Here is a 21,869-nt window from a genome sequence, read left to right on the forward strand (position 1 = left end):
CTCCTCCCCCACTCGCTGCATCCCAGCTCTGACCACGTGTGTGTTATGATGGTGCCTGGGCAAACAGGTCCAATCTCTGCATGCTGTAGCCTGACCCCTGACCCCTGCTGATCTGTCGCCATCCTGGTCTTACCCTGGCGGTGTCGCAGGAGCCCCAGCTCAGCTGTCTATGTGGCCCACAGTCGGAGCCTTCCTGGGGAATGCGGAAGATAAATAGCGATTGTCACGAGGTGGCAATGCCTGTTGCCAACCTGACGCCATCTTAGTTGCAGCCTTGACGCTTCGTGGCCACCGAGTGAGACAGGAAGCAGCTCATCTGCTCCTGATTTGTGACTCCCAGGTTGGTGGTTGTGGCTGAGTTGCCCTGGTGGAAGTGAGAGACGCCGGGATTTCAGGGAGGGGTGGGATGGACAGAGCAGACACAGGGGCTGGACCTACGTGACAAGCTGGTGCCCCAGACTCCAGGCCAAGCCCCTGGATATGCTAACCAAGCAGGTGTGAGAGTGGCCGGGCTCTGCTTCTACAAGCAAATGCCCCATGTCTCTGGGTGTGTGGGTGCCCCAAGCCTTGTGGACAGATATTCCCCAAGGACAGGCAGAGCAGCCTGGCAGGGGCTGGCAAGGAGTCATGTATCTGTCACAGGTTGACCAGCACTCTGTGCCTTTGTTTCCCCACCAGTCAAGCAAAGCTGGGGATGTTTTTAGTTCTTTAATAAACACTCACATTGCGCTTCTTGTAACCCCAGCACTCTGGTCTTCATCACTCCAGGAAACTGAGACTGTGGTATCAGCCCTACTGGAGGTGGGGAGAGGGAGGCACGGAAAAGTCCAGTAAGATGCCCAGGATGCCGGAGTCTGCCCAGAGACTGTGAGTGCCGCCATTCTGTCAGGGATCAGTGCGTGCATGGGAGCTGGGATTACATTACACTATCTTGAATCTCATGCAGTCATGCATCACCTATGCTAGCGACACATCCCGAGAAAGGGTCACTGGCCCATGTCATAGTATGAACACCAGTGTCCTCACACACTTGGATGGCAGGGCCTAACACACGCCTGGACTGAGTGGTGCAGCCTACACTCTGGGCTACACACCTGTGTGCTAGGCTGAGGATGGTGGACACCTGTCACATGACAGTGAGTGTGTGTTTCCAAACACTCTAAACACAGGAAGATGCAGCAGCAACACAGTGTCACAATCCGGGACGCTGTTGCATCATGAGTCCGTGATGGCGTTGTGTGGTGTGTGGCTGTTCTGTCAGCTTTCACTATTGTCCTTACTGTCTCAGGCCTCTGTCCCTCCCAGCACCCAGGGAGCCTCACAGAGCAGGTGCCCCATGAGCACAGGTTGATGTCCTTGCCTCGTCACCTGCAGGCATGGTCTCCGAGATGCAGGTGGCCCGAGCACCTCCCATGGAGGTTCCTAGGAGCACATGGTCCATACCCAATGTGCCTCGGTGCAAATGATCAAGTTATGAATTAAGCACCACAGAAATGTAATTACCATGAAGCCAGCTGAGAATGAAATGGATGATAATATGCCCATCATCAAATGAATCATGTGCGCTCTTCTCATGTGCACCTGTTAAAATAATCTGCACACAAACTGCACTTCAGAGCCAGCACTCCCCACGGCTTGTCTCCTGTGGTCCCCAGGAGGGGAGCACCACCATGGGGGGCCTCAGCGGTCCACACAACAGGCAGAGGGGAACTTGAGTGGCCCAGGGCTGATGAGGAAATGGTCATTCAGCTCACTGTGGCCAGCTGCATCCTGAACTCTGCACAGGCAGGCTTGTGAGCCTGCAATGGGGACCCCCGGGGCACCCCAGTTACAGATGGGACATCAAGGCAGGGGGACATAACACCCGAAGGTCAGACAATGTCTAGTGGCAGAGTCTGGATAAAAGTCAGCTCCAGGACTGAGTTTAGAGCCACGGTTCAAGGGACAGCACATGAGAACAGTACATGCATGCATGTGTGTTCATGTATATTCGTGTGAGTGGGTGCAAGCGTGTGCGAGGCCATATGTGTCCACACACTACTTTCAGGGGATGATCCCAGGATTTTCGCAGATGCCCCAGAGTCCTGAAAACTCACTTGAAGTCCCAGAATCCCCTGGGGCGGGGACACCCTCCCAGAATTGGAGGTGAGGGAAGAACGAGTTTGGGTCTGGTTCATGGGACCAAGGAACCCCCAGCTCAGGCCTACAATGTTGTCAAACAAAGACCGTGGGCACACCTACCTGCCCACACCCACTCCTGTTCACTCACCTTCTCCCCACACCCACTCCTGCCCACCTATGTTCTATCCATTCCCACTCCTGTCCACCTACCTTCTTTCCATACCCACTCCTGGTCACCCACCTTCTACCCACACCCACTCCTGTCCACCTACTTTTACCAACATCCACTCCTGGGCACCTACCTTTTACCCACACCCACTCCTCCCCACCACTCTTGGCTACCCTCTTTCTGCCAACACCCACCCCTGGTCACCCTCCCTCTACCCACACCCACTCCTGGTCACCTACCTTCTAACCACACCCACTCCTGCCCTCCTACCTTTTGTCTATACTTGCTCACCGCCCCTAGCTCAGGGCCCTCACTAGATTTCCGTGAGGCACTTCCTCCTAGGGATTGACGTAAAGACATGGAGTGACACATCTGTAGAAGGGGGTGGGAACCTGCAAAACAGACAGGGAGGCTCTGACTGGGAGCAAGTGCCAGAGGGTTGTGAGGAGCTAGGTTTCTGCCCAAGGTGCCTGGACCTTACCCCCACAGACTGAAAAAGAGGTAAGGAGGGACCCGGGGGGAGGGGTTGGGATGTAGGGGATGAAGGAGCCCCGGACAAGGTCCTGGGCTGGGCTAGGCATGTGGGAGGAGCCATGGGGCTAGGGAGGACTCAGGATGACGCTGGAGGATCACACCAGGGTGCTGTGGCCACCTCAGCCAGGAACAGGGTTCCCTGGCTGTATGTAGGGATCTCCTGACTGTTGTTTTCAGGCCTGATCAAGGTGGTGGAAAGGTGTGGGTCTTCCTCCCTCCTGTGAACCCCCAGCTTCCTCCTAGGTCTAGCATCCAGGGAGGGGAAGAAACAAGCCACTTGCTGGACTCCTCAATGACACCAGAGCCACCCAACCTAGAAGCAGTCTCCCCCTGAGTGGGCCTCACGTAGGTCTGCAGCCCCCTGCCAGAGGCACAAGCCCAGAATGGCCCCCGACAAGCTGCAGCCCCAGCCTGTTGCTGGCTCTTGGGCTCCCCAGGAAGGCACACAGGCCCAGGCATGACAGCTGACCAAGAACCGTACTGGGGCTGGAGGTAATTTCCTGCCTCTAGGGTCTGGTTGGGCTCCTAGGGCTTCTTGGCCTAGTGGCCCCAATTCTATTCCTGTCACTCACAAGTTGGTGCACACTCCTGGCACCTGGTGGTGTTTGGTCCCCTCCATGCACACCCAGCAGAGCAACTATCTCTCTGCTCCAAACACACGGATGGTATCTGTGCTCAGAACACAATTCTGGCCTCCCTGGTGTGGGCTGGGCAAGTGGACCAGGGTCAGGATGGCCAGGGCCTCCCAATGTCCACAGGGGCTGGAGGGTAACCGAGTGGATGCAGAGCGGTGCATCGAGCTGTGGTGGCCACACTAGACCAGGGTCAGTGACAGACCCAGTGCCCTCCCAGGCAGGAGTTTTGTCTCACCAAACTCTCCTGCCAGCAGATGCAGAGGAACAGTGTAGTTGGCCTGAATGATGCCTTGGTGGCTTCTGAGTCTGCTACTGGACTTGGCCTGGCATTTGGGCCAACTCTACCCTGGGTTCCCCAGTGCATGGTCAGGGCCGCTGCTGCCGGGTGTGAAGGTGGCCTGAGGGATGGGAGGCTGGGCCAGTGTCCTCACGCCTCCCCTGGGCTTCCCTCCTGGAAAGTGAGACCAACCAGACTGAGGGCAGGGGTCCCTGAAATCCAAGAGCAGGTGCGAGGGGTCCTTCATGCACATACTCTGCTACCACTAGGTCCAAGCACAATGCCCTGCAGAAGCTCTGGTTCCGGGGGACCCCACACCACAAGCTCTGTCTGGGTCACACTCTTGAAAGGTTGAAGTCACAGAGGTGGTGACGGCTCCATGGGTTCTAGGGCAGGAGTTGCAGGCAGGAGGTGGGTGGACTCAAGGAAGCATCTGTGGCCAGAGGACAGCTCTACAGCCGGGGGTCTCAGTCACGAGTCCAACCATACGTATGTTAAACAGCCAAGCACCAGATGTAGATGTGTACCCGAGTGGCATCCTGAGTGACTGTCACTGTGGGTGCAGATAAGCCACTGGGAGAGGTGCATGGCCCTGGGGTCCCCCAGAAACACCACACACGTGGGCCTTAGGCCGCCCATTTGTTCTGTGCATGCTGTGGGCACCCGGTCCTGGCATACTGGGCATCACCTTTGCTCTGTGGTTCCAGCATCTCCAGAGACAGGCTGGACCTGGGGTCACTTGTGGCCCAGTACCCGCCCAAAGGCCGGTGCCTGGTGGGGTGGGGATGGCAGGAGCTTCCTGTGAGGGCAGAAAACTTCCCCTCACGCTGCAGCCTCTGCTTCATGTGGCGTCAGCACAGGCTCCTGGGTGGGGATGTGGGAAATGACCCACTTGCGGGTCATCCTGTCCGGCTGGTCCCCACTGTCCAGGTCTGGACACACGGTCAGGGGTCGGCCCTAGTTGCCTCTGGGACTCCTTCTCCCTCCCACAGACTTCTGACCTCACGAGGCGTGAGGGTCACTGCCTTCCTGTCCTGGGATCCTGCCCACTGGCACTCCACCATCCTAGGTCCCCCACCCCACGGGGAGCTAGCACCATGGTTTCCTGGATGCCCATGCCCCTTGGCCATCATCTGACTTCAGAGCGTCACCTTGTTCCCCTGTGGCCTCCAACTGGGGTCCTCACTGCCAGCAAGCCCCAGAGCCAGCTCAACAGGTCTTGGAACCACATGGGCCATGGCCTGGGAGTCACCATTCCTCCTGGGATGAGGCATGGCCACCCAAGAACTCTCATAAACAAGAGAGCCTGTGCCTTCTCATGTACACACATGTGCTCACACATATGCACACACAGTGGACACACGGCCACACACACATGTACACAAGTACACACAATGTGCATACACCCTCACACAGGTGCACATACCTACAGTCACACATGCACACATACACATACATGTACACACATGCTCACGGACCTGTACATGCTCATACACACACACTTGCACACACAATTGCACACATGCTTACACCCTCCTGTGCCAACAGCAGTGTCCGGCCACCTCTGTCCTGAATCCCAGTGTGTGTAGACGGAGTCCAGGTCATTCACAGTGGCGCTGAGGTCCGCGTGGACACTGGAGCCGAGGTAGGACCCCGGCAGGAGTCCAGTCCCACAACCCATACCAAGAATGGGTGAAACCATCATGCTTTGCGAGTTCCCAGAAATAAAACACGTGGCAGCAGACATATGCTTTAAATAATAAAATATATTCACACATGCCTGGTCTTCCAAGGACACACACACACCCCCCAGGGCAGCAGGGCGCTTCCCCGCCGTGGGGTCCACAGCCTGCCGCCTGCTCTCACACACACATCAGGTACAAAGTCCATAAATACACCTCTATGCAAAACATGGTTCATAAATACACATGGGGGCAAGGTGCACCTGCCGCAGCAGGACTGCAGTCTGGTACGGGAGGTCACAGCAGACGTTCAGGCACAGGTCAAGTAGAGGGTCCTGCAGACCACGTCACCTGAGGGCGCCTGTCTCATGCGGGCTTTGTGCTCCATCAGAAGAACAGAGGAGGTCGGGGCTGGGCGGGTACACAGACCCGTCCATGGCATCAGGGCCAGAGAGGGTGCAGCATTCCAACATGCCACGTGTTATTTCTCCATACCTTCGAGTCTCAGACAACTGCAGTTCATGGGCTCAGTTCGACTTTGGGATGGTCACGCAGGCCCCAGAATCCGAGGCGAGCTCTCCCCAGGGTCCTCTGTGATGTGGCATGGGGGTGGGGCTGGCCCTTCTGGGAAGAAAGCTGATAGCAGCAAGTGGCCTATGTGATGCTGGTCCTTGGGAAACGCTGGACACCCACCCTGTCCCTGCTGTGGGCGGTGGCGGTTACACATCACTCTGGAGCTGGTGGTCGGTGGGGTTGTCAGAGGCTGAGGACTGGCTGGGTAAAGAATTTTCCAGCCCATCTGGAGACCCCGACAGGGGCTTGTACAGGAAGCAGGCAGAGGTGAAGAAGAGGAAGCCCAGCACCTGGGGGCACAGGAAGAGCCTGTGGACCTGTGGATCTCCTGCCGGGCCAACTGTCCCCTCTGCCCTGCCCGCCACCTCCCCCCACTGCTCCTGCAGAGAGGACACCGAAATTGCTTAGGAGGGAATGAAAGATGCCATTTGACTATAAGCTGGGCACACAGTAAGGGGCAGGGGCTTGTCACGGCCTGAGCGGGGACCCCAGAAAGATGTGTCCTGGTCCTACTCATGGGCAGCCGTGCACAGTCTTTTATTAGAAAAAGAGTCTTGGTGGACATGACTAGGTTAGGGATTTGAGAGAGGCCACCCTGGATTTGGGATGTGCCCTAACGCCAGTGACCAGCATCCTTCTGAGAGAGTAGACAGGGAGCTTTGAGGCCATATGGAGATGCAGACAGAGCTCAGGCCAAAGGGTCCACACACAGGAGCCCACCTGGAGCCACCTGAGGCTGCAAGGAAGCTGACACAGACTGCTGGTCCCCAGAAGGAACCACCCCCCACACCTTGGTTTTGAACTTCTGGCCTCAGAGCTGGGAGAGAACTGGGTTCTGCTGCCTCAGCTGCCTGGCCTGTGGTACTTGTCATGTGGCCACAGAGACCCTGCACATGGTGGTTGCCTGCAGGTGTGCAGCTCAGGCTCAGCCCCAGCGCCTCTGGACAGGGTATGGAGTCTGCGTTTCTTGTCTACAGCTGGGGTCACACGGGCCTTGTAGGGAACAAGGGCCATGCAGCAATGGTCACGGCAGGAGAGGCGCATGAGCACCCACACTGGCCTCCACATGCAAGCAGAGGGCATGCACTGCGCCTAAGGGTAAACACCAGGCTTGAGGCAGGAACACCCATGGTCTCCAGGAGCACCTGTCTGGCTGATGGCCCCGAGGATGCAGTCACAGGCCAAGGCTGTGTCGACCTGGTGGGGGTGATGGGTCTGGTGACAGGCCTGGTGCCTGGCTTGGTGACTGACTTGGGGATTGACCTGGTGACTGACCTGGTGACCAACCTGGTGACAGGTCTGGTGATTGGTCTGGTGACTGACTTAGTGACTGACCTGGTGACCAGCTTGGTGACTAACTTAGTGACTGACCTGGTGACTGACTTGGTGACTAATTTGGTGATGGACCTGGTGACGAGCCTGGTGACTGACCTGGTGAGTGACCAGGTGACTGACTTGGTGAGTGACCTGGTGACAGGTCTGGTGACTGACTTGGTGGCTGACCTGGTGACCAACTTGTGAATGACTTGGTGACAAACTTAGTAACTGACTTGGTGACTGACCTGGTGATCTACTTGATGACTGATCTAGTGACAAACTTGGTGACTGACCCGGTGATATATTTGATGACTGAATTGGTGATTGACTTGGTGACTGACCTGGTGATGGACTTGGTGATTGACTTGGTGACTGACCTGGTGGCTGACCTGGTGACTGACTTGGTGACTGACTTAGTGACCAACCTGATGATTCACTTGGTGACTGATGTGGTGATGGGTGTGGTGGATGACTGACTGACAGACTTGGTGATGGGCCTGATGACTGACTTGGTAATTGGTCTGGTGATATACTTGGTGACTTGCTTGGTGATGGACTTGGTGATGGGCCTGGTGACAGACTTGGCGACTGACTTGGTGATGGGTTTGGTGGCTAACTTGGTGAGTAATTTGGTGACTGACCTGGTGACTGACTTGGTGAAAGACTTGGTGACTGGCCTGGTGACAGACTTGGTGACTGGCTTGGTGATGAGCTTGGTGACTGATTTGATGAAGGTCCTTGAGACTAATTTGTGTCTATCTTGGTGGCAGGCTTGGTGACTGACTTGGTGACTGGCTTGGTGACCGGCCTGGTGATTGACTTGGTGACTGACCTGGTGATTGATTTGGTGACTGGCTTGGTGACCGGCCTGGTGATTGACTTGGTAACTGACCTGGTGATTGATTTGGTGACTGATCTGGTGACTGACCTGGTGACTGACTTGGTGACTGACCTGGTGACTGACTTGGTGACAGACCTGGTGACAGACTTGGTGGCCGACCTAGTGAAAGACTTGGTGACTGACTTGGTGGTCGACCTGGTGACAGACCTGGTGACTGATCTGGTGATTGACTTGGTGACTGACCTGGTGACTGATCTGGCAACTGACTTGGCGACTGACCCGGTGACTGCCTTGGGGACTGACCTGGTGATTGACTTGGTGACTGACCTGGTGATGGACTTGGTAAGTAACCTGGTGACAGACTTGGTGACCGACCTGATGACTGACTTGGTGACGGGCACAGTGGTCAACAGAGTGGTCACATGAGAGGGTGTGTGTAGGGACAGCCCGTCCACTTCCCCTCTCACTTGACCCCAACTTGAGCTCTTGGCCACCTTACCCCTGGACATGTCCAGCTGGCTGTGCCAAGCCCATGGGCTGTCATCTGCACAGACATCCCAGAGCCGGCCTGTGGCAGGGCCCCCGCCAACTGCTTGGGGGCGAGGACTCATCCCTCATGGGCAAGAGGAGAGCGGGGAGGCCCTGGCATTGTGCAGGAGGCCCCTTCTCTGTGGGGCTGAGACCCCAGTGGATGCCTGAACCTGCAGTGGTGCCAGCCCAGCCAGATGCCAAGGTGGCTTCACCCCAAAGGAAGTATGGACAGCACCACTGTGGCCCATCTCAAGGGGCGACTTCGTGACTCTGGTGCTTTGGGCCATGATTAAGGAAAATAAGCGTTATGCGAAAACAAAGTGGAATGTCAGGACCTTCCACTTCTGTTATCCTGGGAGGAGAAGTCAAGCCCTGGAAACTGAGTCCCGGAGTATGACTGCCTTCTTGTCTGGCTTCCTGACCTCGTGTGGGACGTCCTACCCTCACCTGGACCTGCTCTCCATCCTACCTGGGACTTGGTAACAGAGACAGAGACCCCGAGCCAGGAGTGGCAATCAAACCTGCACTTGCGTGCAAGCACGCGGGGAGATGCTGTCATCCTGCTCAGCACCCCTGGTTTTGCCTGTGGAGATAGTCAGTCCACACACTGGAAGCACCAGTCACCATGCTAGTTGTCCATGTGTCCCCAGATAGCCTTCCTCATGCTTTGCACTGGGGTACAACTCTTCTGACTATTTGGCGAACAGTTACTTGGTCACAAGCATTGCACAAAGGTGGGTCACAGCTACGGAGTTACTCACGGGCGGGCAGTGTAGACAGTGTGGACTTGCTGGGTAAAAGGAGGGCCCGAGTTCCAGGTGGGTGAGAGACCACACTTCGTTGTGCAGCACACAACATATGATGTACGAATTGTTTATTTCTGGAACTTTCCATCTAATATTGTTGGACCCTGGCTGACCTTGGGTAACACAGACAGCAAAATGGCAGTTGGGGTGGGCACTGCGGGCTCCAGCCACTGCCATCCAGGGCCAGCAAGTCCCTCCTCAAGCCCAGCTACTGGGATGCTAACATTGAGAGAACCCCTCACTTTGTTTCCTGTCCTTTCCCCGACTCTACCTGCAAAGCCTGAGGCCGGGGGCCCGAGAGGCCAGGGGGCTGAGGGGCCAGGGGACTGGGAGGCCAGGACCCTACAAGCCGAATTCCCTTCCTCGGTCTGCCCCACGGGCCAGTAGCAAGGTCCCTGGCATGCCTGGCCACGGGGCTCCTTTTATTTGGAAGGTTTTGTGCATTATCCTCTAAATGGCAAACTTCCCAGGGAGAGAAGTCAATAGTGACAATGAGAAGTTTCTCTAAAATCTTGAAAAACAGGTTCCAGCTAAGAGACACACTGGAACTCAGGATGCACAGAGGGGAGAGAGAGCCAACTGTCCACGGAACCAGGCCCAGGAGGGGACAGGCCGACAGGGAAGGGAGTGAGAGTTAACTGCCTACAGATCCCTGGACCCAGGCCCAGGAGGAACAGGCTGACAGGCTGCTCTGGGGAGAGGCCACTGCTTGTTTCTCCAGAGCTTTAGCCAACTGGCACCACCCGGTCAACTGCCTGGCCCCATGGAAAGACAGTCCTGAGGCAGGGGCAAGGGAGCTGCCTAGATCGTGAGCCTCAAGCAGCCCCAGACAGCTGGCTCAGGAGGGATGTAGAGAGATGCCTCTCCCAGACACCAGGCTGTGGGAAAGTCTGTACCATGAGGCTGCTCAGGGTCTGAACTGCCAGAAGGTCAGTGTTCCTGGAGCCCCAGGCTGGCTGGTGAAGGACCATCCACTGCCCGGGGCTGCCTCAGTCCCTCTCCTGCTCTTACCTTGTAAAGGACACCAGCGATGAGGATGTAGCGGCTCATGGCCGCGTTCTGGTACACGAGGCAGGAGCCCGGGCGGCCACACTGGTCCTGCCACAGCAGACATGCCTTGTCGATCACCCAGCCGAAGGCAATGGGACCCGGGATGCCTCCTGTGGAGAGAGGTGCCTTCAGTACCCGGCAAACTTGTGGGTGGGCAGTCCAGAGATGTGCAGTGACGGGCCCTGGGAAGGTGTCACTGACCATCGGGGTCTCAGGGGTGTCAGGGGGCCCGAGATGTTCCTTGCTCTGGGGACTTGGCATGGGGCTTGGGAGTTCCCGATGAAAAGGAGCCCTCCAGACAAATAAAAGACAACGTCCCCCTCTAGTGGACAGTCTTGGAACAGCACTCCCTTCAATGGCATGGACTTGGGGATGCACCAGGTGACAGGCATCTGCCAGGGCCCTTAAGTAACGGTGCCCTCCCCAGGTGGCACGACCTTGTGGGGATGCACGCCAGGTGGCCAGACACCTACTGGGGCCCTTAGGGAACGGTATCCTACCCAGTGGCATGGCCTTCTTGGGGACACACACCGGGTGACTGACACCTGCCAGGGTCCTTAAGGGGCAGCATCCTCCACAATGGCATGACCTTGTGGGGATGCATGCCAGGTGACCAGGCACCTACCAGGGCCCTTAAGGAGCGGTGTCCTCCTCAGTGTCACAGTCTTGTGGGACTGCACACCAGGTGACCGGGGACCTGCTGGGGCCCCGTGCATGACTGCACCACATGCTGCCTGTGCCCTCCATACCTAGTGTTCTAACCACGATCCACTGGATTCCCAGGGCAAAGGATCGCTGCCGGTCACAGACACACCTGCAATAGAAGACACAGGTCAGTGCCTCGGGAGGGGCCGCGGTCAGTCACACCCCCACGCCGGTGGCGCGCCCCGGCCACATCTCCGCCTCCCCAAGGGGCAAGCGCCTCTTCGGAGGTCACAGGCAGCTTGGTCTTTCCCGCTACTGGCAACAGGCAGGCCAGCAGTGTGGGGCCCGGTGGGCGGGTCCCAGGCGAGCATGAGTCGTGGGGTCTGCAGAGCTGTGCCACAGAGGCTGCAAGAGAAGGTTCTGGACAGGCGCGCCCCGGCCCCGGCTTACCGTAGCGTGGCCGTGAGCGCAGGAATGCTGCTGAGAAATGTAAAGAAAATTACAACGAACACGGACCCCAGAAGGAGGGGCTTTCTCTGACAGGCGGAAGTGCATTTCCCTGCGGCAGCATGGCCGAAGCCAGAGGAAAAATTCTGAGGGACACAGCTACAGTCTCGGTACACCTGAGGAGCCCAACAAAGCGCCGTTACAGTGGGGAGACGCGGGGGCCCCTTCCCAGCGCCCCAGCTGATGGGGCTGTGGGCGGTGGCCCACTCACCTTCTGGCTGCCCGGGCCTGTCTCGGTGGCCGTGGTGCAGCCCGCATGGCAGGGCGAGAAGTACGTGAGGCCATCGGAGCCGCACACAGGGCTGTAGTGCTCCGGCTGGCAGCTGCAGGCCGCGTTGCATGGCGTTCTGAGGTCCAAGTGGCCTTCGGGCAGGAGGCTGCAGGGGGAGGCACAGGGCAGTGGGAACAAGGCCAGAGCCAGGTGGCACCCACGGGCACAGCCTCGGGTTTCGTCCCCACTGGCCTGCATTTGTGTGTGTGTGTGTCAGGGTCTCACTCTGTCACCCAGGCTGGAGGGCGGTGGCATGATCATGACTCAGTGTAGCCTCAACCTCCCGGGTTCAGACGATCCTTCCTCCTCAGCCTCCCTAGTAACTCGGACCACAGGCACATGCTATCATCCCTGGCTAGTTTTTTTGTAGAGACAAGGTCTCGCTATGTTACCTAGGTTGGTCTCAAACTCTGAGCTCAAGAAATCCTTCCACCTCAGTCTCCCAAAGTGCTGGCCTAGAATCTTTTTTTCTTTTCTCTCTCTCTCCCTGATGGGTTGCTCCCCTCATGCTCCCCCCACATGGCAGCAGCACTGGGAGTCCATCCTAGGACCCTGGAGGCTGGAGCTGGCATTGCCCCATTTCTCAGAGGAGGAGGCTGAGGCCCAGAGAGGGATGCCACACTTCCCGGGGAGTGACACAGGGCTAGTCCCTGCATGCGTGACCTGGGAACAGTCACCTGCGGAAGTGCACCATCCTTGCTGGCGTCCTGCAGCTATCACCCATCCTGAAAGGTCAACTCCCCAGGCACCGCCCCTCCTCCCACACCCCAGGGCGGCCAACGCTAGGGCAAGTGCTCAGTTCTCGCACCCAGGCCTCACCTCCCACCGTAGCCGGCTGTAATGCCCGCCATGGGCACATTGGGGCAGTGCAGGGAGAAGACGCAGATGCCCAGAAGGCTGGCGAGGGCACAGAGCAGACAGAGCCGGATGATCCCGGAGCCCCGGAGCTTCAGCCTGTTCACGAGGAAGCCGCCCAGGAATGTGCCCCCGCCGCCCGCTGGCACCACCAGGTACCCTAGGGAGAGGCAGAACTCAGCAGGGACCGGGAGCCAGGGTGTTCATCCAGGTCTCACCATCACCACATGATGAGTGGGGAAACCGAGGCATGGGGGCATCAAGCCCTACCGGCCCGACAGCGTCAGCCCCACCTGTGCTCCCAACTGCTCTATGGGCGAGGTCCCCAGGGGGCTTGTGTCCAGGGCCGAGGGGAGGGTGCACCAGGGGCTGAGGGATGAGGGGTGGGGCAGGATGGGGGAGAAGAGTCCAGGATGCTCCTAGGTCAGCAACCCCTTGCCCTACAAAGGAAAGGCCGGTCACTCCTCCAGTGACCCCCAGGGCAACCACAACCTCTGCAGTTGGGACTAGCTGGCTGGAGGCTTCCAGACCCACAGGTGCCAGGGATGGGGGATGGAGGTGACCTGGGAGTCCTCAGGCCTTTGGGAGCAGGGGGCATCGGCATAGGGAGAGGACTGTGAGGAGTCATCCTCAAGGGTGGAGTCAGCCCAGGGAGGCCAGGCCTGGAAGGGTTGGGGGAGGGTATCTTCTCATCCCCGGAATGGAGCCCTGAGGAGGACTGACCATGTGGAGGACTGACTAACTCTGATGCCTCCACCCTGTGCATGCCCACCTGGCATCTCCTGCCCCCGCACAGGGTGCCCCATGGATACAGCAGAAGGAGGTGGTGTTCTGCCCTCTGCAGACACTGGGAAGGCCACAGTGTGTCCCCCCAGCAAGTCCAGGGGCTCCAGTCACACCATCTCATGAGACCCTGGGACCCCAGTCCTGGGCTTTCAGGGACAGCCAGGTCCAACCCTTCCCTTGACAAATCACAGTGGCCGAGGCCGGGTGGCGGTGGCTGGAACCCACCCGCCTGCCCACCTAGGAAAGACAGCCCCTTCTGCCAGGCCATGGTCAGCAACTTCCACCCTGGCTGTGGAAGCATGGTCCTGCCAACCCACCAGGCAGTCACCACAACTGCTGTACGCAGTGCAGCCTCTCTCTAGGCTCCTGGGATGCTCCGCACGGTACCTGCTGGGCTGGGCCATGCACCCACCACGTGTGCCCTCTCTGTGTTTCCAGGATATTCTCAGAGACCCTTCACTTCTCCAAGAACTAACGAACATGCAGAGAATGAGATCCGAGGTTTTCTCACCAAACAGGGTGGCGGCTTCCGAGGCGCTGAGGCTGAACTGAGACTCGAGGAACTTGGGACCGAAAGTGGACATGCCGGCAATGAGTGTGGCCTCAGTGGCCCCCGCCAGGCAGAGCAGGATGAACGTGGGGTTCTTCAAGAGAAGCCAGATGGAGCTGGATAGGGGGGAGGTGGAGTGAGGGGGATGGATACCAGAAACCAGAGAGAAGAGACAGGGGTCAGAGTGGGCCAGATCCCGGGTGTGAGGAGACCATTGTTCTTGAGGCTATCAGCACTCCCCTGAGCACAAAGGGCCCGGTTCTCAGAGGGTGTGGAGTGGGTGCGGCAGGTGAGGGCACCCACAGCGTTCCAGAGAAACCGGGAGGACTGCAAGGCTGTGACTTGGCAGGCAGAGAGCTGCAGGCTCGGGTCTGAGCCCATGGCCGCTCGCCCTGAAAGCTGCTGTCCCTGATTACAGAAGAACCTTATCCCTGCCTTGGCTATAGCTCTGGCATTGGGGTAGGGGATGACTCCCATGGGTTAGCTGGCTCCCCAACTCCTCTCAGTCTGCACTTGGGGGTCAGCAGCCCATGGGAGTGACACCAGGGCACTACCTGTTGGCTCCCTGAGCACTAGCCTGGAGCCCACCTGAAGGTGTGGGAACCCGAGCCCCGCCTGACCCTGGAGGGACTCCACCTGGCCTCCCTTCCACCCGGTGTCCGTCCTGGCTGTGGTGTTACCTGGTGGCCACAGACAACAGCAGGGCTTCCTGGGTGTGAAAGGCCACACTACGCCCATGGCTTCAGATTAGGCAGGAACACAGCGTCTTTTTGTTTCCCTCCCTGATTAAAACGGGAGACCCCAATTCTTTCAAAATATACTTTCTAACTTTGGAATTGAAAAGCCCATCTTTCTGGCCAGCCTCTTGGGCCTGGATCTTAAGAAAGGAAGGAAGCCTGAACACGGAGAAAGCCCATCCCGAGAGAGTACGGCTGGAGGGGCTGGGATTGGGGCGGGCAATGGCCTCAAGGGCCTTTCCAGGGATCTGCCCAGGTCAGCTTCATGGGAGACCTGGGGCCCTCCCTGAGGTATGCAGGTCACTGGGCTGAAACCCTCATGTGGATTTGCCCGAGAATGAGTCATGGTGTCATGGTGCTGACAGAGGACATGCTGCCTGGGATCTGTTTATGGCTGGCAGCCAGGTCAGGGCTCTGACTCCAGGCATACATCTCTGTTCACATCATGAGTTGAAAGAGACTCCAGGCCCAGGTCCCCACTGGGACCAGGCTTCCGACACATGGAACTGGGAGAGCCGCCCCGGCCCTTGGCTCTGGGTGCACTGTGGCCATGTGGGGGTAGAGGGCACACACAGCCTCACACGGTGTCGTGGCAACCCCCGACAGCATGGGTCCGGGCCAGTTTAGCCTTGGGGTCACCCTCCCATGTGAGCAGTTCCCAGCTCTCCCCATCTTGCCGGAAGTGGGGGCGGCCCTTCACTCCCCACCTTTCACGAGCCAGCCCTGGTCCTCCCATGGTGGACAGCATGGGGCCTCCTTCCTCTCCCCGAGTTGAGACCAGCCAGTGGGGATGCCCTCCTCACCCACACCCCGTACCCCATGCAGCCCATGGGATGTAGCATGTGTGAGCTCAGGGACCTTATGCTGGGCTGAGGACTTGGGGGACACTCAAGGGCCACAGCTTCCAGTCCTAGGAGACCTCCTGTGAGCATGAGCCCAAGGAAAGGCCAGGAGCCTCTGGGGATCCCAAGGAGAGGCCAGGAACCCCAGGCCCTGCACTGTTCCCTAAGGCCTCAGGGGTTCAGGCTCTGAGCTTGTCCCAACAGGGCATGAAGACAGCAGAGCCGGGCCAGGTCATGTGCCCAGAAAGAGGAAATGGAGCTAACAGCTGCTGGGTAGAAAGGTGGGAGGGATGGGGTGGGCAGTGTGGGGAAGGCATGAGGGAGCTCTGCTCTTGGGTGGTTCTTAAAGACCCTGAGGGAGGGAGAGAAGGAGAGAGGAAAGGGAGGGAGGAGGGAGGGAGGAGGGAGGGCGGAGAGAAAGGAGGGAGGGAGGGAGGGGGTAGAGGGAGGGAGAGGGCAGATGATGCTTAATGAAACGGCCATAGTGTGGGGGCTAGGGTCACCAGGCAGGGTCACTCTTGGGGAAGGGTCTCTGGCTGAATGTAGCTCCTTTGGGACCTGGAGACACGGAGGCCTGAGGGAAACTCACTAGTGTGAAAGGTATTTGCTCCATGGCCATATGGTGCCAGGTGCAGTTCCCAGGGGCCTCGGCTCACTGATGGGGCTGAGGCACTGGCCCTGTTGGGACCGACCCATGGCTTCAGCCCCAGTTCAGGCTCTCGGCCCTTGGCCTGGGAAGTTCTATCTATACCCTCTTAAAAGTGAGCCTGTCTCCAGGTCGGAGGTCACATGGAGATACAGGGACTGTGCCCTCATCCCGTGACCCTGCAGGGGTTGTACCCACTCTCTCAGTTCAGGGCTCTCAAAGGGTCTGTGGTCATGACATGGTGACCCACAGATTCTTACAGAGGCAGGTCACGGACGGTCTTCCCGAAGTCTGGGTTGCTGGCCGCCCTGGGGCCACTGTCTCTCAGCTGCTGCATTTCTGACTCTCTCATGACCCCATAGTGCTGGGAGCCTGGAAGGACAAAGAGTCAGTAGAACCCGGTAGTTCCCTGAGGCCGAGGCCCCCACAGATCTTGAAACTGGCACAGGGAGGGGGCACTGGGGGCTGCCCCGTGTGCCCAGATACAGCTGCAGGAGAACCAGGCGACCATGGTCTGTTCCACATCCCACGGGGAGAATGCATGGGGGAGACGCAGTGGGGAGGGAGGCCATGGGGCAGCAGAACGGGTGCATGCCAGTCAGGCCTGCACCATAGCCACGTGGTGCCTTCTACCCAATGGGAAGATTAGGGTCAAGATCTCTGCCCGAGAGCATGAGGGTTTGTGCAAACTTGCTCATGGCCAGAGAAAGACCAAGCAGTAGCAGGAGTCCTGCCTTGACCAAGACCAAGGGTGAGGGATGCCCACCTGGCAGTTGCCGAGGGTAGCCAAGGATGGGCACAGCGATGAGAAAGGCGGCGGCCCCGGCGCCCAGGAAGCCGATCCACCAGGCACCCACCCACAGCGGGCTCTCCATAGTCAGCTCCGTCCTGTGAGAAGAGGGAGCACTGTCAGGTCAGTGTTCAACCCCCGCGTCCTCCACAGTTCACACACATGCTGAGTGACTGCTGCCTTCTCCTCTGAGAAGATCTCCAGGGTCCCTCTGCTTTCCAGCCAGTGCAGGCCTACTCCTTCCTTGCAGGCCAAAGCCAAGGCCACCTACAGCTGGGCCAGCCCAGGATGGACGGTGCAATGCCCTGACCACACTTGGGACTGGGGATGCTGTGGGGCGTGTAGGGGGCAGGCTTTCTAGGCAACAGCAGGCCTGGGCGTCCCTCCCCACCCCAGTGCAGAAAGTGACAGATGGCGTCTCCGGGGCCTCGTGATGCTGGGGAACAGAGGGCTCAGCTGGAGCTCACCAGGGGCTGCTCGCAAAGGGACTGTCAGGGCGAGCCACAGTCTGCATGCAGTGCTCTTGGGGGGCAGTGAATGGGAAGGAGTCATGGGGTGAGAGGAAGGGTGGTCATCGAGGGAGAAGGAGGCAGATGCCCGCGGAGGCCCACAGAGGCCAGGAGAGCAGCAGGAGGGACAGATGCAGGGGGTGCTGACACCCAGCCCGGCCACACTGGCAGCCTCAAGATACACGGCACCTCCAGACTGGACCCTGCTTTGCCCCCTTGGCAAAGCAGTCCAGGGCCTGGGGCCAGAGGGACACAGAGAGCAAGCCAAGGGTCCAGCCTGGGGGCTTGAGCCCACCTACCTCCAGGTCCTCCCACAGAACACACACGCTCCACCCTACTACCAACCTGGGCCAGGGCAGCCAACTAAGGTCAGAGCCTAGACACCTCCACAGAGGTGCTGGCTGCAGAGAGGCCGAGCCGTAAAGCTGCCTAGCAGACAGCTGGTCACAGCCAGGCAGCTCTTTGAGGAAGGACAGAGGCCCTAGGATCCGCCTGGCAAAGCAGCCCTCTTCCCTCCTTCCCTCTCTCTTCTCTGACTCTCTGGCTCAGTCTCTCTCTCTGTCTCTGTCTCTCCATCTCTCTGTCTCTTTCTTTTTGTCTCATTGTCCATTTGTTTCTCTGCCTCATTCTGTCTCTATCTCAGTCTTTGTCTCTTTCTCTGTCTCTCCCTCTGTTTCTCTTTCTCTGTCTCTGTGTGTCTTTCTCTTTGTGTCTCTCTCTGTCTCTGTCTCAGTCTCTCTCAGTATCTGTCTACTCTGTCTCTTTCTGTCTCATTCTCCATCTGTTTCTCTGCCTTGTTCTGTCTCAATCTCAGTCTCTGTCTCTTTGTGTCTGTGTCTTTCTCTTCCTCTGCCTCTCTGTCTCAGTCTCTCTGTCTTTCTGTCTTTCTCTTTCTGTCTCTCTCTGTCTCTGTCTCAGTCTCTCTCAGTATCTGTCTACTCTGTCTCTTTCTGTCTCATTCTCCATCTGTTTCTCTGCCTTGTTCTGTCTCAATCTCAGTCTCTGTCTCGTTCTCTCTCTCCCTCTGTCTCTCTTTCTTAGTCTCTCTCTCATTGTCTGTCTCTCTCCCACTGCCTCTCTGTCTCTGTCTTTCTCTGTCACTTTCTCTGTCTTTCTCTGTCTCTCTCTGACTCATTCTCTCTTGGTATCTGTTTCCTTCTTTGCCTCTTTCTTTCTGTCTCATTCTCCATCGGTTTCTCTGCCTTGTTCTGTCTCTATCTCAGTCTCTTTCTCTTTCTCCCTCTGTCTCTCTTACTCAGTCTCTCTTTGTCTCTGTCTTTGCCTGTCTCTCTTCCACTGTCACTCTGTGTCTGTCTTTCTCTGTCTCTTTCTGTCCTTGTCTTTCTGTTTCTTTCTCCCCCTCTGTCTCTCTGTCTCAGTCTCTCACTGTCTCTGTTTCTCTGTCTGCCCATCTCTGTCTCTGTCTCTCTCACTGTTTCTCCCTCCCTCCCTCTCTCCATTACTCTTGCTTTCTGGCTCTCTTGCTTAAACTTACAGAAATTGCATCATGAACAAAAGATACAAGGAAATGAAAGACACAAATACCTCAGTTCAGACAGAGGGGATACCTGGGCTTGTCACGCTCTGGGAGGCTTGGGCCTTTGGCTGCTGATTGTCTGTCCTGCCCTCACCCAGGCCAGGCTCCCAAGCCTCCCATAGACCCCCCGAATCCTCTCAGGCCAGCCTTGACCCCTCCCTCGAACCCTGGACCCTGCTGGGTCAGAGCCCCTCCTGACAATACATGAACCCTCTGCCCCATATGCAGCTGGTGCCGTCCACGAGGTAAGACCTGGGTGAGCAGGGGGCCCAGCTCATTCACCTGTGGCCCACTTCCGTGTAAATGTTCAGCAGGGCACCTCCGATCAGGTAGCCAGCGGCAGGGCCGAGAATGGCCGCTGTGTAGAAGATGGCTGGAAGGGAAGCAGAGGTGTTAGGGCCACCACACGACACCAGGAGTCATGGAGGGCTGCATGGAGCCCAGCTTCCAGGAGAAGCCCACAGCACGTGCCAGCATCTGCCTGCCCCTCTCCCATGGGTCCTGTTAAGTCAGGGTCGGGCTGGGCAGCTTCCCTGGGTCTGCTACCGGTCACTGTCGACTTTTTAGAATTTCCCTCGAAGCCAACTGTGAGTCATCTGGACCCTCAAGAAAGAGCAGAGATCCCCAAAGTCCCGTTTGTAGGGTGAGGGCAGTGCCGACACAACCCCATAGATTGACCCTGGGAGGCCTCAGGGTGCCCCAGGCAGGTCAAGGACCCAGGACCCCACGGCCATCCTCATTCACACACCCAAAGACCTGGCTTGGATGTGTTGGCATGGTGGGATGTCCTCTCACTGGAGTCACTGATCCCAGCCCCTCTGGTCTGGGAAGACAACCGTGGCCAAGTGGGTGCAGTGGTGTGGCTGCCTCACACATGGTCAGAACACTGAGCTCAGGCGACTGAGAAGCTCAGCTATGAGCTGCTTTGTGCAACCTTGACTCTCCCGGGCATGCTCTGCCTTCCCCATCCCGAGTGGTTGGACACAGCAGATGCAGTGTGCACAGCGAGACATGGGTGTGACCAAGGGCTCTGTCCTGTGTCCCTTAACCTGCACCCAGAACTCATCTCAGGGACGTGTGAGGCTCCCAGCAGGAGTGGGAGTCTCTGCCACTGACTGACCCGGCACCACTGAAGCCTGGAGACTCTGCCCCATGGCCCCTGGCAAGGCGGGCCAGGACCCGTACTCAGGTCATGCAAGGTTCTCAGAAAAAAGTGTCACCTCTACAACCTGCTGTTTCACCCAGCCCAGAAAGATGGTGACACACAGGGGCCCCGGCCAAGATAGCTGGGGGCCAGATGTCACCCGTGCCACACCACCTTCCAGCCACCCCACGTTGTCCCTGCTAGCTCCACTCACCAATGTAGACGGGCGCATAGCTGGACTTGACATTCTCATCCAGGTAGGTGACGCCCAGGGTATAGAGGGGCGTGGCGCCCACACCATGCAGGAACTGGCCCAGCATGAAGACCAGTTGGAAGTGGGACAGGCCCGAGGGACGGTGGGTGCAGGCTGTGCTGTGCATGGCAGGGCACATCCCTATGCCCGGGTCCGCCTCCGCCTCGTAGCGGCTGGTGGTGAAGTGCGGCAGCGCAAACACCAGCGAGCCAGCACCCATGACCAGCACACCCCAGCCCAGCCAACGTGGCTTGTGCCCACTGCCCCCGAAGTAGCTGACAAAGGTGAGGCAGAGGCAGGAGGCCACATCGTAGGCGCTGGCAATGAGGCCACTCTGGTAGCTGTGCAGGTCGAAGCGGCGCTCGATGGAGGTGACCACTGTGTTGATGAAGCCGTTCACCGTCATGCCCTGCAGGAAGGATGCTGCGCACAGGAACAGCAGGACACCCCGTGGCGAGTTGCACACCTGCAGGCATGCGGGCGCAAAGTCCCCCCAGCCACATGCTGTGCTTGGCCCAGCCTCGGGGGCCCCCGGGGCGCCATGCTTCTCTGCCCGGGGTCGGCACAGCGGCTGGCTGCAGGCATCCAGGGGGCTGCGGGCGGCAGAGCGCAGGGAGCTGAGGCTCAGGGGCGTGCCTGGGGATGCCCTCCTGCTAGGCGGTGTGCTGTCAAAGCCATTCTCTGCTGCTGGTGTTGGGTTGGGGAAAGAGAGAGGTGGCATGGAGACGAAGGACTTGTCCCCCATCAGGTGCCGGGGCATCTCTGTGCCCGGTGGTGTGGGACCTTTCGGTGTCAGTGGCGTGGCGGGAGTGGCCAAGTGGCATCTGGATAAAACCTGTGAGAAGAATGTCTGGTTGGTGAGCTTGCATCTCTCCAGAGGTGCTTGCAACCAGGTAGGACATTCCGGCACACCCTGTCACACAGGACGGCCGAAGGCCCTGCTGCTGGGTGTCCAGTCTGGTGGGGTCCCCCTTCACCAGCCAGCCCCCTCCCCAATCCAAGAGCAGCGTCAGACCACACCTACACTCAGGGCAGCACGTCTCCCAGCCACAGTTCCACTGTGTGCAGGTGGTGCTCTGCCTGGCCAGGGGGGCACGAGCCCTGCACCTTTGGATCCATGGGAAGAGGAGCTGGTGTGGCGTCAGGGGCCATGAGGAGAGTAGAGCCCCCTGGAGAGAGGCCCTCAGGAGATGAGATCAGAGGTTCTGAGCTGAGACAGGGCCAATTTGGGCTCTGTGGGAACCCCTGGTGCAACCCGACC

General features: G+C 58.4%; 1 protein-coding gene across 1 annotated transcript; it reads right to left on the reverse strand.

The window, feature by feature from the left end:
* Positions 1–5,484: 5,484 nt before the first annotated feature.
* SLCO4A1 (solute carrier organic anion transporter family member 4A1) lies at positions 5,485–21,368 on the reverse strand. Its single transcript, XM_008065090.2, has 11 exons — positions 20,570–21,368; positions 19,494–19,584; positions 17,142–17,263; positions 16,636–16,747; positions 14,112–14,266; positions 12,779–12,974; positions 11,900–12,065; positions 11,632–11,804; positions 11,286–11,350; positions 10,498–10,646; positions 5,485–6,281 (listed from the first exon to the last, which is right to left on the reverse strand). The coding sequence occupies exons 1-11, from the start codon at positions 21,366–21,368 to the stop codon at positions 6,138–6,140; spliced, it is 2,172 nt and encodes a 723-aa protein (XP_008063281.1). The 3' UTR covers positions 5,485–6,137.
* Positions 21,369–21,869: the final 501 nt, after the last annotated feature.

Source organism: Carlito syrichta, unplaced genomic scaffold, assembly GCF_000164805.1.
Source record: "Carlito syrichta isolate Samal-C Ts95f unplaced genomic scaffold, Tarsius_syrichta-2.0.1 Scaffold103311, whole genome shotgun sequence".
Taxonomy (NCBI): Eukaryota; Metazoa; Chordata; class Mammalia; order Primates; family Tarsiidae; genus Carlito; species Carlito syrichta.